This window comes from Barbus barbus (assembly GCF_936440315.1).
Source record: "Barbus barbus genome assembly, chromosome: 15".
Lineage (NCBI taxonomy): Eukaryota > Metazoa > Chordata > Actinopteri > Cypriniformes > Cyprinidae > Barbus > Barbus barbus.
The window spans coordinates 20,992,756-21,009,724 of NC_136743.1; the positions used below are offsets into that span (position 1 = coordinate 20,992,756).

The 16,969-nt window shown below is 42.8% G+C and overlaps 1 protein-coding gene across 1 annotated transcript in view; it reads left to right on the plus strand.

The window, feature by feature from the left end:
- Positions 1-526: 526 nt before the first annotated feature.
- LOC306881577 (netrin-G1-like) overlaps positions 527-16,969 on the plus strand; it is a gene marked incomplete at both ends in the record, with an annotated part of 62,319 nt that continues 45,876 nt past the window's right edge. Inside the window, one exon of the mRNA XM_079435759.1 lies at positions 527-772. Coding sequence (XP_079291885.1) covers positions 527-772 — 246 coding nt within the window. The remainder of the gene's footprint in view (positions 773-16,969) is intronic.

A 16,969-nucleotide genomic window follows, 5' to 3' on the forward strand; every position in this document is an offset into this window, starting at 1 on the left:
CAGGGATGTTTGGCTATTTGTCTTCCGTAATAAGCAGGTATTTTTAGGATATTTTTCTATGAAGTCCGCCTCAGCTATAAAAAAACACTTGACCTGCACCTCCTCACCTTTTCCACCGGGCTCCTCGTTATTCGCACAACACCAGTCCTGAAAGCTCCTCCGCTGACACATTCTTGTTTTCCTCTTCTTTTGTTCTTATCCCCACAGACTGCAGAGAGCATACGGGAAACAGCGATGGACAGGCGGATGATCTGCAATGGCCTCCACTAATGGTTTCAAGAAGGAATTAATATCATTCTTTCACACCGGTGACCCTTGCTTACCGCAACTTTGTCAAAACACGCTCAAGCACCCCTACAACACAATCAGACTAAAAGAAACAAATGAGTGAAATTAGAGCGGATTAAGGTAGGCTGGCACAGATGCCAGCCTTTTTTCCACTTTAAAGTTCAGTGTTACCACAGAGGCAGCCTGCTTATTATCTATCAGACTCCATTTAATGAGGCATCAGAAGAAAGGCGCAACCATGTACTTACTAATAGGGTTTGTACTACAGGCCCTGTGGGTGAGTTGGTGTCATGCCACACAGCATTACCCGGCCTCATGGGGGCACTATGATGTTTGTAAGTCCCAAGTTTATGCAGAGGACCGCCTGGCCTGGCACTACATGGCTTGCCAGCCTGAGGCCACTGATATGACCAAATACCTGACTGTGTCTCTGGACCCACCCAACATTACCTGCGGAGACCCACCTGAGATGTACTGCGCCCTGGTGAGTTTGATAAATTTTTACAAACTTGATGACTGACTAAGAGAATCACATAACCAGTATACAACAGCACACTACATTGCTTGTATTACATGGCAAGAATACTTGATTCTGATTGGTCAATCGAGGCATTCAGCAGTCAACATTTTTGTCCATTGTGACAGGCAACAATTTACTTAACTTTGCTAGTTTAATGTCTCTCGTATAACTCATGAAAAACAAACAAACATACAAAAAAAGAAATCTGCACACCAAACAAATTTAATGGTCAAGATCAATTGAAAAATACTATTTTACTGAACGTAAATATAAAGTGCTGTTCTGTTGTCGCTTTATATGATAATCTTCAGTAAAATACTATTTTTCAATGGATCATGAAATTTAAATTTGTTTGGTGTGCAGATTTTTTTATCAGAGTGTCTATTTACACTAAGTGCTAATAGCCCACCTTGTTGGCAGAGGCTATTTACACTAACTCCGCCCACCAACATGTGATTGGGGTAGTCAGACACTTGTTAAACATCAGTTCCAGTGGCGTAGATGGTAAAGTGTGATCTTTTTGATACGATCAATCCGAGTTCGTACCTGCCTTTTGCCTACCTTTTTATTTCTCCCTTTTCAAATCTCATATCACATCAGAAAGGCAATTATTTTCAATAAAAATGAAGTAAATAATCAAAAAGTTTAAAATAAAGTATTGGGTAGGGTTAGGGTAGGTGTAGGGAGGGCTTTATTGTCCCAATAATGTGGCATCCATTTAATAATTTGAATTAAAATTATAATTTACATTCAATACCTTATTATTGCATAGTGTTTCATAATATACTACAATACCGACTTGCAGATAATTGCAACTATTTGCAATAAGCCATATAAATAGCAGAACATCTTGGTATTTTAACGTAGTGTAAATAGAATCTACAGTATTTGCGCTTAGTGTAAATAGCATGTCATTTAAAATACTGATATTTTCACTTAGTGTAAATAAAATCAATTGCTATTTACACTTAGTGCAAATAGCCGCTGCCTTTTTGATGTTTTCTAAACTGAATCTATGCACTCAAAAAAAATACTTTTATGAACAAATTATCACAGGACTTTTCATATTTCTCGTATCACTCATATCATCTGTCTTTTTCACCTCATCTAATGAAATAATTTAAACTCAAATCGATATGCATTTATTTATTTAATTGATAAGCATAACTACAGTTAAAAAGTTTAAGGTCAAAAGTTTGAGACTTTGTTTTTTTAAGAAATGAATACTTTTTTCAGCAAGGAGGCATTAAATTGATCAATTTACAATGTTACAAAAGATTTCTTAAAAATGGTATTATTATTTTCTAATTAATGTATCACCGCTTCCACCAAATATAAAGCAGTCCAACTGTATTCAACATTGATAATAATGATATTTTTTTCTTGATCACCAAATCAGCATATTAGACTAGATTTCTGAAGGATCATGTGACACTGAAGACTGGAGAAATGACTAATGAAAATTCAGCTTTGTCGTCAGGAATAAATTACACTGTAAATATGTTACTGTAGAAAACAATTATTTTAAACTGTAATAATATTGCACAATATAATTGGTTTATTTATTTTTGATCAAATAAATGCAGCTTTGGTGAGCATAAAGGGTTCTGGGTTCTTTCAAAAATATTTAAAACTCCTTAGTCTACATCAGCAATAACATAATAAATTAAATATTGGGCAAAATAAACCCAGGTGAAGCATCAAAAATTTTATCCATGCATCGTGTAACAATGCTAGACATCTTTTATTTTTTTATGTGTACAGAATTGGCGGCACACATACACCGACGGAGGTAAGGTCATAAAATGTTCTTTAAATATTAATCTATTTCATGCTCACTGAATTCACAACATACACAAAATCTCACAGATGGTCAACAGAACTGCAGCAAGGTGTTAATGTGCTAGCACGATAAGTACAGTTAACACTTCACATAACAGTATACTAATAAAAAGATACTACTAAAAATGTGCATGCATACGTTTAATTAAACTGAATACATACTTATACTAATTAAACATTTTCCATTTTATATATATATATATATATATATATATATATATATATATATATATATATATATATATATATATATATATATATATATATATATATATATACAGCATATATATATTGTAACGTAACGTCACTCAGAGGGAACACAGGAATCGGGAATTCGACAAATAGAAGTTTTAATGAGGAGCAGAGAATAAACGTTTCCAACAAAGGTTACCAAACGAATATAACATTACTTAACTTTAAGACTGGATAATGAAACTCAAGAAACTAAAGGCGTATAAAGCCATAGAGACTAATGAGCAAACAAGATGATTAATACAAGACAGGTGAAAGGAGTAAACGATGATTGACTTAACAAGTACAGGAACTACCAAATAATGGCAAAACAGAACTGAAAGGAAACCGACACGTGACAGATACCACCCCCCTCCCGGAAGGTGCGTCTCGCACCGTAACATACACATAGGGGAGGGGGGGCGGGCGCCCTGGAGGCTGGAGCAGAGCCAGAACAGGGAGGAGACACGGGAAGCCTCCAGGGTGGATCAGGGGATTCCGGAAGCCATGGCGGCACTGAAGACTCAGGAGGCCATGGCGGGACTGGAGACTCGGGAGGCCATGGCGGGACTGGAGACTCGGGAGGCCATGGCGGGACTGGAGATTCGGGAGGCCATGGCGGGACTGGAGACTCGGGAAGCCATTGCCTTATTTTTTCGGGCGGCCAAGGCAGATCAAGGGGTTCCGTGGCCTTGGCTCTAGGCCCGGCCACACAGGCAGAGAGTATATGGCCCCCCCAAAAAAAAATTATTGGGGAAGTTCCCCTCTGGGAGCCATTGAGGAGGAGCGGGCTCTGTGGGGCGCTCTGGAGGAGCGGGAACTTGAGGGCGCTCTGACGGCGCAGGCACTCGGATGTGCTCTGGAAGTGTGGAGCTGGACGGAACCAGCGGATACACAGGAGAGCTGGATGGGACCAGCGGAGATATAGGAGAGCTGGACGGGACCAGCGGAGACTCAGGAGAGCTGGACGGGATCAGTGGAGACACAGGAGAGCTGGACTGGACCAGCAGAGACACAGGAGAGCTGGACGTGACCGGAGACACATCCCCGGACCTCCCTCGCGGGGAACCAAAATCAGCCGCCTCCTCATCTTCTGTGTAGGTCCAGTCTTCTGTAACGTAATGTCATTCAGAGTGAACACAGGACTCAGTAATTCAACGAATAGAAGTTTTAATGAGGCGCAGAGAATAAACGTCTCCAACAAAGGATACCAAACGAATATAACTTTACTTAACTTTAAGACTGGACGATGAAACTCAAGAAGCTAAAGGCGTATAAAGACATAGAGACTAATGAGCAAACAAGATGATTAATACAAGACAGGTGAAAGGAATAAACGATGATTGACTTAACAAGTACAGGAACTACCAAATAAGGGCAAAACAGAACTGAAAGGAAACCGACACGTGACATATTATATATTTTTATTTTTATTTTTTTGTTTGGGGGTGGGTGGGTACATACACCTCTACAGTTTCAGTGACATTTACAATAAACTATGGATCAGCAAATCAACCCGGAGAAAATGCGAGAGACCTGAGGCCCCGTCCACACGAAGACGGGTTTCTCTGTATACGCATAAATTTTTTACCGTATAGGCGTTTCGTCCACACGAAACCGGCGTTTTCGAAGAGTGAAACCGATCATTTTTGAAACCGGGTCCCAGGGTGGATAAATTTGAAAACGGCAGTTTCATGTTTTCGCGTGGACGGCGAATCCGTATATTTTCTGAAACGATGACGTCATCAGCCCACGTCTCGCCCCTAATCAGACACCGCTACGTCACATAACAGCGACAACAACAATAACAATGTCAGACTACGTGCCTGTGTTCGTGCTGCAGAACCTACTGAGCTCATTAGTTTTATTAAAGCAAAATCTTCTGCTTTGTGTGTTAGTTTATATTCAGCGCGCAAGGTTTACGCACATGGTCCAAGTCTTCTTCTCTGTTTTTTTGTGTATCTCTGTGGCAGAATTACAGCGCCACATATTGGTCTGGCATGTGTACTACATAATTTTCAGTCGGTTTCAGTGATTCCGTGTGGACGCAGATATTTCCTGAGACGACTCCGTGTTTACGGAATTTGAGGCAAAAAAAAAAGATTGGATACGGAGAAACCCGTCTTTGTGTGGACGTAGCCTGATATAAGTGAAATGTGAATTATTTAACATGTTTGAAGGTAATGTATTTTATTCATGAGGGGCTTTATTTAGAAGTGCATCCAAGAAATAGTGCCAAGCAGTGATAAAATGTCAGAAATAGGAAAGCGGTAAATGGGTCTTTGATCTCTATGCACTGTACAGTAGAGACCGTGGCTAGATGTCACAGAGCTGCATCTCAGCAACTTTTTGAGTTAAAAGTTCAATTGCAATTGTTGTGTGTTTTATGTGTTGTAATTTAATGATTTATACATTTTATATTATTCGTAAATGTTATAAAATCACAATCTCTTTTGGCCAAAACAATTATTTGTTTCATGTTTCATAATTGCTTTTGCTGAAAAGCCTATAACAGGCAGGTTCTCCTTGTGACAACTTACCCCATATAGTATGACAACATCCATATCATGTCAAACCTACCTTACAGAAACCTACTTTTTCAGAAATAAACCTACCCTGACAAATATTCACTGGATTAAAATAGACTAGTTGTCACATTACTAGGCAACACGTTTTCCATTATTATGGTGAAAACTATGAGAAATAGTAATTTTTGTCATATTTTTCTGTAATTTTTCTCAGGATCACAAACCAGTTTCTGTTTGTCCAATATATCTGTCCACTGCGTGTACCTTTGCATTAGGTAAATTACAGCCAGCTATAGCTTGTTGTAAAATATTGATACGTTTTCATTACAGTAATCTGACAACAAACTGACAGTCAGTCTAATGGATGTCAGCATTACAGTGCTTCGGGTCAGTCTAACCTATGTAAGGTCAGCATCATTTGAGATAACAAGCCAGTCACGGAGGTCCATGCTGATCTCGTAGCCGGTGAAGCAATGAGAGCTGATTTTTCTATTCCATCATGCCTAGGAGGAAGTGAGGTTGGGGAAACAGGGGTGTCATGTAACAGCAATGAGGAGTTATGTGTTAAGTGCAGTGCTCAAGGGCACAATAGCAATGCTCAATGGTTGCTGGTACAGAACATAGAGTATCTTGTTACTCAGCAATATTTTCTCTTGATGCCTCATTAGGCTTTTTATAGTGGGAGGCGAGTGCAATATTTCTGATATAATTACACAGTTAAACTAATTTACTAACTCCACACCATGGATTCTATCCATTAAAAGATTCAGTTGTGATCAGTTGTGTTTGCTAAGAAGCTTAAACTTCCTGGTATGATCAAATATGACAAAGGGAAAAGGAACAGCAGATGGTTAATTTAAGATGCAATCAAATTTTTATGAGTAACCCCCCTAATGTGAGATAGAAGAACACAGATGACTGGTGTAAAGTAAACAAGGAAATAAAGCACTGCTGTGGGGCCCATTCCAACATGCTCAACAGTTCACCTTGTGTGGAACATAAATTCAATGAACACAAACACACACACACGTTGGTACATCTATTATGAGGACTTTCCGTTTACACAATGGCTTTTATACCAAGCTAATGATATTTTTTTAATCCCAAATATGACCCTCACTGAAATCCTTCTGCATTTTTATATTAAGTAAATAAATACATTAGTATGTTCATTTACCTATTTGAATTTTGGGGACCGCTGCATGGGGGGGGGGGGGGGGGGGGGGGGGGGTTGTGCAAGAAATTTACAAAGCGAGAAACAAACTCCTTTTAATAAGTTAAATATTGTTTATTTTTAATGACTTTAAATGTGGAGTCATCTTTTCACTTACATGAGATGAAGACTTGTCATTTAATAAAACTTGCCTAGTTTTATTCTATATGGAGAAGTTTGCCATCGGACATATTAAAATTCAATTTTACACTGTTCTAAAAAAAATTAAAGTTCTAAATAAAACATTTTACAATAAAATGTTATTATAATATTTTAATATATTTCAGTCTTTCTACTTTAGAATTTTACATTTAATTCAGTGTGTATTATTATTATTATTTTATAATTTCCTTGTAATTACTTGTGAAATTGACAACAAGTGAATTTTGTTTGAAAAGTGAAAATAGTTTCTACACCATTTTGTTTTTCAATTCACAAAGTATTTTAATTATATATAACTTTATAGCACATTTCTATAGTGGAATCTGTAAATTAACACTTTTTCAGTAGCATGGTGCTGCATTCAAATCAGTAGGTGTGAGTTACACTCTTAAAAATAAAGGTGCTTCACGATGCCATAGAAGAACCTTTTTATCTAAATGGTTCCATAAAGAACCTTTAACATCTGAAGAACCTTTCTGTTTCACAATAGGTTTTTTTGTGGCGAAAGACAGTCCTTCAGATTATAAAAAGGTAAGAAAGAGATGATTCCCTAAAGAACATTTGACTGAATGGTTCTTTGTGGAACCAAAAATTATTCTTCTGTGGCATCGCTGTGAAGAACCTTTTAAGCAGCTGTATTTTTAAGTCCAAGATAATTTTCACATCAGTCAGCACAAGGAAAGCAAAAGAAAATGACTACACCTTTAAATACAGATAAAACCCAATTAAGCATTTGTATTATGACACATAGGCACTGTTATGAGAAAAGTTATTTTCCTTAAAATTAACCACCAGTAGAATCTTCTGTCTATAAGTGAATAACAGGGTGTATTTAAAATAATATATTTACTGCATAATTTACTGTTTCTCGAATATTAAGTATGTCTGTGGGGAAATCTGACTCAAACTTATCTTATTGAAGTTACTGTTTTCCTGAAGATGTCTTAGATTTCAGAAAAGTCTGCCCACAGGTAGATTCATGACAGGAATTTTAAGCAGCTAGCGGGGCAAGACTTAAAACATATTCCTGGGGAGAGAGATTGTTTGAAATAATCTAAGCTAAAAACACAAAAGGCATCTCGTGAACCCAGCTAGCAGTTATATTCCAGTGTGGATCAGTAATATCGCCTCTAATAACACTAAAGAGAAGGGAAATTTTCATGGCCATTGCATATTGCATTTGCATAATCAGTATACAGTACTGCATGAAAAATAAATGTGAAAAACCTTGGACTTGTCCAGCCGTCCTTAATATTTGTATTAACATAATATAAGTAATTTATATTAATTATTTATATATATATAATATAACATGTATCATGTAGGGATTATGGGGATTTCCCTTTACTGTTTTTCACCATAAATTATAATTCATATTTTTATTTATTTTTACAAAATCCATGAATTAGTATTTTACAGTAAAAATTTACTCACCCTTGGGGCTATCCAAGATGTAGATGAGTTTGTTTCTTCATCAGAACAAATTTGGAAAAATGTAGTATTACATCACTTGCTCACTAATGGATTCACTGCAGTGAATGGGTGCTGTCAGAATGAGCTCAAGCAGCCCATAAAAACATAAATAATAATCCACATGACTCCTACATTAAATTACAACCCCTAATGGATGCACCTTCTAACTGTATAGATGTGTAATTCTCTTAAAATACATTATTTTGGGGGTACAACAGATTGAGAAGTATTATCTTCTTGTTTTTAAGAAAAAGGGATCATTAAAATGTTATTGTAATGTTTGTAAATGATGTAATATAATGCAATGTACTGTAATTTTATGTAAATTTCTCGAATTATGTTCCATACAAACTCAATTCCTATAACTATTCCTATAACAAACATATCATTATTATTTATCATTTAGTTTTAATATATTGAAAATAAAAGTCAAAGATGACTAAAATCAGTACCGCCGCTCCCTATACGCAGAGTACGCAGTTTGCGTAGGGCACCAACTCCCAGGGGGGCACCATCCCAGCTGCTAAAAAAAAAAATGCTGCATCCGAGAACGCTAGGGGAACGCCTCCAGCGTGACCGCGCTCCGATACAAGTGTAATCTGTCCAAAGGATGGGACGGGCGGGTGACATAATGGGCAGGAAGCATAAAAGCACATGCGGTGGAACTGGCGTCATCTTCTAGGAATGAACAAGCGCTGGCAGGGATGCCGGAAGTGTGGCATCGAGATGCAGCGTCTCGTTCCCTCGAGGAACTAGGGGTACATGCGTAACTTTGAGACTTTCATCTTCAGGAACTTGAGCTGCGTCCGAGAACGCTAGGGGAACGAGATGCCTACAATGCCAAACTGACAAATCCCTGCCCAGTGTGGATGGAGCACAGCTAGGGCAAGAGAAAAAAGGCCACAAGTGGCAAAAGTGGGTGGGGCCTGCGTCCCGAAGGCCAACTTCTGAGAAGTGAGTCTTGATCCCCAGGAAAGGGGAGAGCAGAGGACTCTATGCTATGGAATAGCATCCTGATCCACCACATAGCAAAAGCTCTCTGGCCGGAGGCCTCAGCCTCTCGAGGAAACATGTAACTAGGGGGTGTCTACCCACTGACTGGCCACCGAGAGGGGTGCGGCTGGCCGGTAAAGCTGCCATGTAGACCTTCAGGGTGGAGTGGGTTAACCCTGCGGAGGAACAGGCCTGCACAAACTCCAGAACTGTACCAATCGGGCAGTTGACTGGGACGAGCTGGCAACCTCCGCACGATGAAGTGACACTTCCACTTCAGGGCGTACAATTTCCTTATGCTGTGGAGGAAACGTGTGACTAGGGGGTGTCTACCCACTGATTGCCCAACAAGAGAGGTGTGGTAGGCCAAGTTGTTGCCATGTAAACCTTCAAGGTGGAGTGGGTCAACCCTGCAGAGAGTCGGGCCCGCAGGAGCTCCAGAACTGTACCAATCGGGCAGTTGACTGGGTCGAGCTGGCGGTCTCCGCACCATGAAGTGAGACTTCCACTTCAGGGCGTACAGTTTCCTCGTGCTCCAGCGAGCGGAGGCCTCTAGAACTCTCTGAGCGAGAGGAGGCCTGACGACACTCGCCGAAACAGTCGAGCTCTTGGAGCGGAGACCTCTGCATGATGACTCTCTAGATCTAGAGGAAGCCTGCTACACTCCATATGCTGGAGATCTTGCAAGGAGACTCACCCAGGGCCTACCACTCACATAACTGCCCCCGCCAAGCGGAGGCCTCTAAAACTCTCAGAGCAAGAGGAGGCCTGACGAAACGCGCCGAAAGGCCGAGCTCTTGGAGCGGAGGCCTCAGCATGACGACTCTCGAATTGAGAGGAGGCCTCTACACTCCACACACTGGACGTCTTGTAAGGAGACTCACTTAGAGCCTACTATTCACAGATGCTGTCCGGGCGGAGCTCTAGCGAGCAGAGGCCTCTAAAAACTCTCTGAGCGAGAGGAGGCCTGACAACACTCGCTGAAACAGCCGAGCTCTTGGAGCGGAGGCCTCACCAAGACGACTCTCTGGATCGAGAGGAGGTCTGCTACACTTCGTACACTGGGCATACTCCTAGCGGAGCTCTGGAGAGAGGAGGCCTCTAAAACTCTCAGAGCGAGAGGAGGCCTGACAACACTCACCAAATGATCGAGCTCTTGGAGCTCGATCCCCAAATGTTCACCAAGATGGCGCCGAGCATGGCAGCCGTGTTGCGAGCTCAAAGAAAACTCTGCAGTTTTTCTTATGTTTCTTATGTTTTATTTGTTATTTTGTTGTTTCACGTGTTAGATGTTGTCAGTATAACTGTCTACGATAGACACACGCTTTTAAACATTGGTTCCTTCGTCGCGCAACGCAAACCGGACTTTGAGTTTCTGAACGGCGGCGCCTTGTTTACAGACACCGCATCAGAGCCCTTTGTCTGGGCTGCACGATCGCGACCGAGGAAACGCCGCCGGAAAAGGGGGAAGAGAGCCGGCGTCCTTGTCAGACTCAGACGCGTCCCCTCCGACCTCCTCTCCCAACTATTTTGCTGGCTAACGTTCAGTCACTGGACAACAAACTCTGTGAACTGCGGGCACGCATCTCATACCAACGGGAAACAAGGGACTGCTGCATTATTTGCCTCACAGAAACCTGGATGTCTGCAGTGGTTCCAGACTCAGCCATCGAGCTTACGGGGTTCTCCGTGCACCGCTCGGACAGAACGAAAGAGCTCACAGGGAAAAGCAGAGGTGGGGGCGTCTGTTTCTTTATCAACAACTCATGGTGTGATGAAAGGAACCTACACTCTATTAAATCCTCCTGCTCCCCTGATCTGGAATTTCATATGCTTCTGTGTCGACCATTCTGGCTACCGAGGGAATTTACAGCGATCATAATCACAGCTGTTTACATTCCCCCTCAAGCCAACACAGACCAGGCACTCAAGGAACTGCATGGGAATATAAGCGAGCAGGAAACCGCGTACCCAGACGCGGCGTTTATTGTTACGGGGGACTTCAACAAAGCCAACTTCAGAACAATAGCTCCAAAATACTTTCAACACATCACCATCAACACGCGTGGTGATCGTGTACTTGACCACTGCTACTCTCCATTCCGGGACGCCTACAAATCGCTCCCCCGCCCACCTTTCGGCAAATCGGATCACACTTCCGTTCTGCTCCTGCCTGCTTATAGGCAGAAACTGAAACGAGAAGCACCCGCCCTCAGGACAATTCAATGCTGGTCGGACCAATCAGACGCTATACTACAGGACTGTTTTGATCACGTGGACTGGGACATGTTCCAGGCAGCGTCTGATGACGACATAGAGGCGTACTCAGATACTGTAACGTGTTTCATCAGGAAGTGTGTAGAGGATGTAGTACCAACAAAAACAATCCGCATCTACCCCAACCAAAAACCGTGGATTAACAGCGATGTTCGAGCAGCCTTGTCAGCGCGGACATCTGCCTTTAAATCCAGAAACTCTGACGATCACAAACAAGCCAGTTACGATCTCAGGAAATCAATCAAAGCTGCCAAACGACAAAATAAAAACAAAGTTGAAGAACAATTCAAAACCAACAACGCAAGAAGCATGTGGCAGGGTATCAATAACATCACAGATTTCAGAGGGAATAAACCAGCTACTGTGAACATTGCCGCCTCTGTACCGGACGAACTTAATCACTTTTATGCTCGTTTCGAGGCTCACAACACCGCCCACACAGAGCGCGCTCCCGCGGCTGTAGCAGAAGAGGCGAGCGCACTTTCCATTTCTGTCGCAGATGTAACCCGATCCTTCCGACGGGTGAACATCCGCAAGGCTGTGGGTCCCGATGGCATCCCAGGCCGTGTGCTCCGAGCATGCGCATTCCAACTGGCCGGGGTTTTCACAGACATTTTTAACCTTTCCCTCTCTCTGTCTGTGGTTCCCGCATGCTTCAAAAAATCCACCATTGTGCCCATACCAAAGAAAAATAAAATCACATGCTTGAATGACTGGAGGCCCATTGCTCTGACACCCATCTTCAGCAAGTGCTTTGAGAAACTCATCAGAGACTACATCTGCTCTGTGCTGCCTGACTCACTGGATCCCCTACAATTTGCATATCGCAGAAACCGTTCCACAGACGATGCTATTGCCTTCACCCTGCACACTGCTCTCTCCCACCTGGAAAATAAGAACACCTATGTGAGAATGCTGTTTGTGGACTACAGCTCAGCATTCAATACCATAGTGCCTGCCACACTGGTTGAGAAGCTCCAGACTCTGGGACTAAACAGATCTCTGTGCAGCTGGATCCTGGACTTCCTGACAGGCAGATGTCAGGTGGTCAGAATGGGCAACAACACTTCATCCCCGCTGACCCTCAACACTGGTGCTCCTCAGGGCTGCGTCCTCAGCCCACTCCTGTACTCCCTGTACACACATGACTGTACAGCAACACACAGCTCCAACGTCATCGTCAAATTTGCTGACGACACAACGGTGATAGGCCTGATCACTGACAACGATGAGACGGCCTACAGAGAGGAGGTGAGAACCCTGACTAAATGGTGTCAAGAGAACCACCTCTCACTCAACATCGACAAGAGCAAGGAGCTGGTGGTGGATTTCAGGAGACAGAGCAGAGAACACACACCCATCACCATCGACATGACACCTGTGGAGCGAGTAAACAGCTTCAAATTCCTCGGTGTTCACATCACTGAGGATCTCACATGGTCCGCTCACACAGATGCAGTGCTGAAGAAGACACACCAACGCCTCTTCTTCCTGAGACGGCTGAGGAAGTTTGGAATGAGCTCCAGCATCCTCAGATCATTCTACACCTGCACTGTGGAGAGCATCCTGACAGGCTGCATCACCGCCTGGTTTGGAAACAGCACTGCTGGCAACCGCAAAGCTCTGCAAAGGGTTGTGCGAACTGCCCGTCACATTGTTGGAGGTTAGCTTCCCTCCCTCCAGGACATCTACACCAGGCGGTGTATAAAGAAAGCCCGGAGGATCATCAATGACTCCAACCACCCGTCCCACAGACTGCTCTCTCTGCTGCCCTCAGGAAGACGTCTCCGCAGCATCCGATCCCGCACTAGCTGACTGAGGGATAGCTTTTTTCCTCAGGCTATCAGGCTAATGAACAGTCAAAACTAATACACCCTACAGCACACTCCCACTTTACAATATACCACGCACTGCACTTTAATTCCATACAGTTCAAACTGGACTACCAGTACACTACTGCACAAATACAACAATCTTTTTGCCAGCACTGGATACCATCCAATGCACATCCATGACATTTGCACATCCGGTTTATATATAATCTGCTGCATCTTCGCATATTACTGTGTGTATATAACGTAGAATGTGTACTACATACTGTGTATAATGTGTATCGGTAACTGTATGTCTGTCTAATAGTACACTGTGTGTACTGAGTATATGTATGTGTATATTACACATTGTCATCTGTATAAGTCTGTACGTATGTATGGTAATGTCTATATGTAAATTGTTTCTGCACTGTCTGGAGCATGCTCTCAAGAATTTCACTCACGAAGGCACATGTGCTGTGGTGATGTGACAATAAAAGTGATTTGATTTGATTTGGAGGCCTCAGCATGATGACTCTCTGGATCGAGAGGAGGCCTGCAATACTATGTACACTAGGTATCCTGTGAGGAGATACAGCTACTCCTCACAAAACTGTGCCAGCGGAGCTCTGGCGAGTGGAGGCCTCAAAAACTCTGAGTGAGAGGAGGCCTGCGACACTCGCCGAAACGGTCAGGCTCTAGGAGCAGAGGCCTCAGAATAACGACTCTCTAGAACTGAGAAGGGGCCTGCTACGCTCCACACGCTGGGATTTTGCAAGGAGACTCAGCTGGGGCCTACCACTCACAGACTGTCCCAGCGGAGCTCTAGCAAGCAGAGGCATCGGAAACTCTCAGCAGCGAGAGGAGGTCTACAACGCTTGCAGTGACCGTTTTGAGGGGAAGAACCGATATTGGTATGCTTTGCCCCAAAGCAAACTTCCCGAACCCTCTGCTAAGGGAACCAGTCTCCCGAAACTGGCCTCTGGTGTAATCAGAGAGGCTAGGGCAGGGGACGTCTGAACTAGCTGCTCTAGAGACCCCTGAAGGGAAACTGAGATACTGTATATGCTCGCTGGAGATCGCTGCGCCCTGGAACACAGATATATACATCTAATTTCCCCTAGTTAGATGAAATAGATCATTTAATTCCTCAAAATGAAATGGAGAAAAACAACCAGACAAGTAAACACGGTCTGATATGAAAGGATTCATGAAATGAACGAGAATGACATAATGTCTCAGCACTGCAACAGCAAGCTTTCACTCAAAGGGGGAAGAACCGCACGGTGGGCTTCCAAGCCCGAGCGAGAGCACTAGATCTGGGGAAAGCAGGTGGAGATAGGGCGAACCCGTTTCAAACCCGTCCGCCAGATCTATATGCAATCCACACGATCTCACTCGCCGCTGTGACTCAGCAGTGGCGGGACCGGAACCGCGAGATCATCATTCCTAATATGCTTGTGCAAATAATGCTTATCGACGTCCTTCACGTCCACCCCCTCGGAGGAAGACAGGTGGAGCGTCGAGCCCTCTCTCTCTGGGGAGAAGAAACCGTGAGGCGGGCTTCTGATCCCAGAGAGCGGGCGCTGGATCTGATGGGAAAGGAAGAAGATAGGGGCTCACCCGTCTTCATGCCCTCCACCTGATCCATCTGCAATTCCCACGAGCGCAGTCACCGCTCCGCCTGGACGAAAGCGGGGCCAGTACCGCGAGGAACGCCAAATGACTGTGTAGGGACAAACAACACTAAATAAGTTTATTCACCACACAGGTCGACAGACACACCAGAGTAGCGGTTGCTGAATAACAAAAGCTGATGCCGGTTCCACCACATGTGCTTTTATACTTCCTGGCCATTACGTCACCTGCCCATGACGTCTCACCCATCCTTTGGACTAGTGTTGTTTTTGGCAGCCTGTTTTAATTTTAGTTTTAGTCTAGTCTTTGTGTGAAGCTGTCGTTTTAGTTTTTATTAGTTTTAGTCACGTTCATACTCTTTTTAGTCTAGTCAAGTTTCAGTCAACTAAAAGTCTGAGCATTTTAATCTTATTTTAGTCAGAATTAACCATGACTATTTTAGTCTAGTTTTAGTCAACGAAAACTGATGACATTTAGTCTATGAAAATTGTATTTTAGTCTCTTTTTAGTAATGCAGTTCTATTTAATCCAGTCAATATAGTATAAGTACCTAGTAGTACAGACGAAACCAAAATTTTCTTTTAGCCAAACCCATTTCAAAGAAGGTTATCTTATTATATTATTGTTACCTTATAGACTCAAGAATACATCCATTCCATACACGGAAGACGCTCTGATTTCAATTTACAACATTTATTTTACCAACCAAACATGATAACATGTTTTTTTTTGTTGTCTCCTAAATAATGCCGCGAGTGGGGCTTGAGGAAGTGGCGTCGCCTGCGTCTGCGCAGTGCAACCTGATGCAGCCCCTGAAGTGAGACACAGGAAACAGAAATACTGCAAAATAATAATGGGCGCGTTCGACTTGAAGCGGCGCTGCGCAGAATGACCAGTGTATGACATCAAAGTACCGCGAGAGAGATAAGAGAGCAGACGAATCCTTATGCTTTCGAACTGATCATTCTGCGCAACGCCGCTTCAAGTCGAATGCGCCTAATAATAACGTGACTAAACGAGACAAAATAACATTATTACATTTCGTTTTGTCTCGTTTTGGTCAACGAAAATTAAGAGACATTTTAGCATAGTTTTTATTTTGTAAACCACATTTAGTCTAGTTTTTATTCGTCAACAATATTGCATTTACATTTAATTATAGTCATCGTCACATGACCAGCATTTACGTTGCGTCTCGTCTCATTTTGGTCACGTGATAAAGGTTTGTTGACAACGATATTTAGTCATAATTTTCGTTGACGAAAGCAACACTACTTTGGACAGATTAGACTTGTACCCTGGAGGCGTTCCCCTAGCGTTCCCAAAGTGTGCCAAGAAAATATCCCCCACACCATTACACCACCACCACCAGCCTGAACCATTGAGATAAGGCATTCTATTGTCCAATTTTGGTGAGCCTGTGTGAATTGTAGCATCCGTTTCATGTTCTTAGCTGACAGGAGCGGCACCCAGTGTGGTCTTCTGCTGCTGTAGCCCGTCTGCTTCAGGGTTCGACGTGTTGTGCGTTCAGAGATGGTATTCTGCATACCTTGGTTGTAGCGAGTGGTTGAGTTACTGTTGCCTTTCTATCATCTCTAACCAGTCTGCCCATTCTCCTCTGACCTCTGACATCAACAAGGCATTTTCATCCACACAACTGCCGCTCACTGATTATTTTCTCTTTTTCGGACCATTCTCTGTATACCCTAGAGATGGTTGTGTGTGAAAATCCCAGTAGATCAGCAGTTTTTGAAATACTCAGACTAGCCCATCTGGCAGCAAGAATCCATTCCACATTCAAAGTCACTTAAATCCCCTTTCTTCCCCATTCTGATGCTCGGTTTGAACTTCAGCAAGTCGTCTTCACCACATCTAGATGCCTAAATGCATTGAGTTGCTGCCATGTGATTGGCTGATTAGCAATTTGTGTTACCAAGCAATTGAACAGGTGTACCTAATAAAGTGGCCGGTGAGTGTATATACACATAAATAA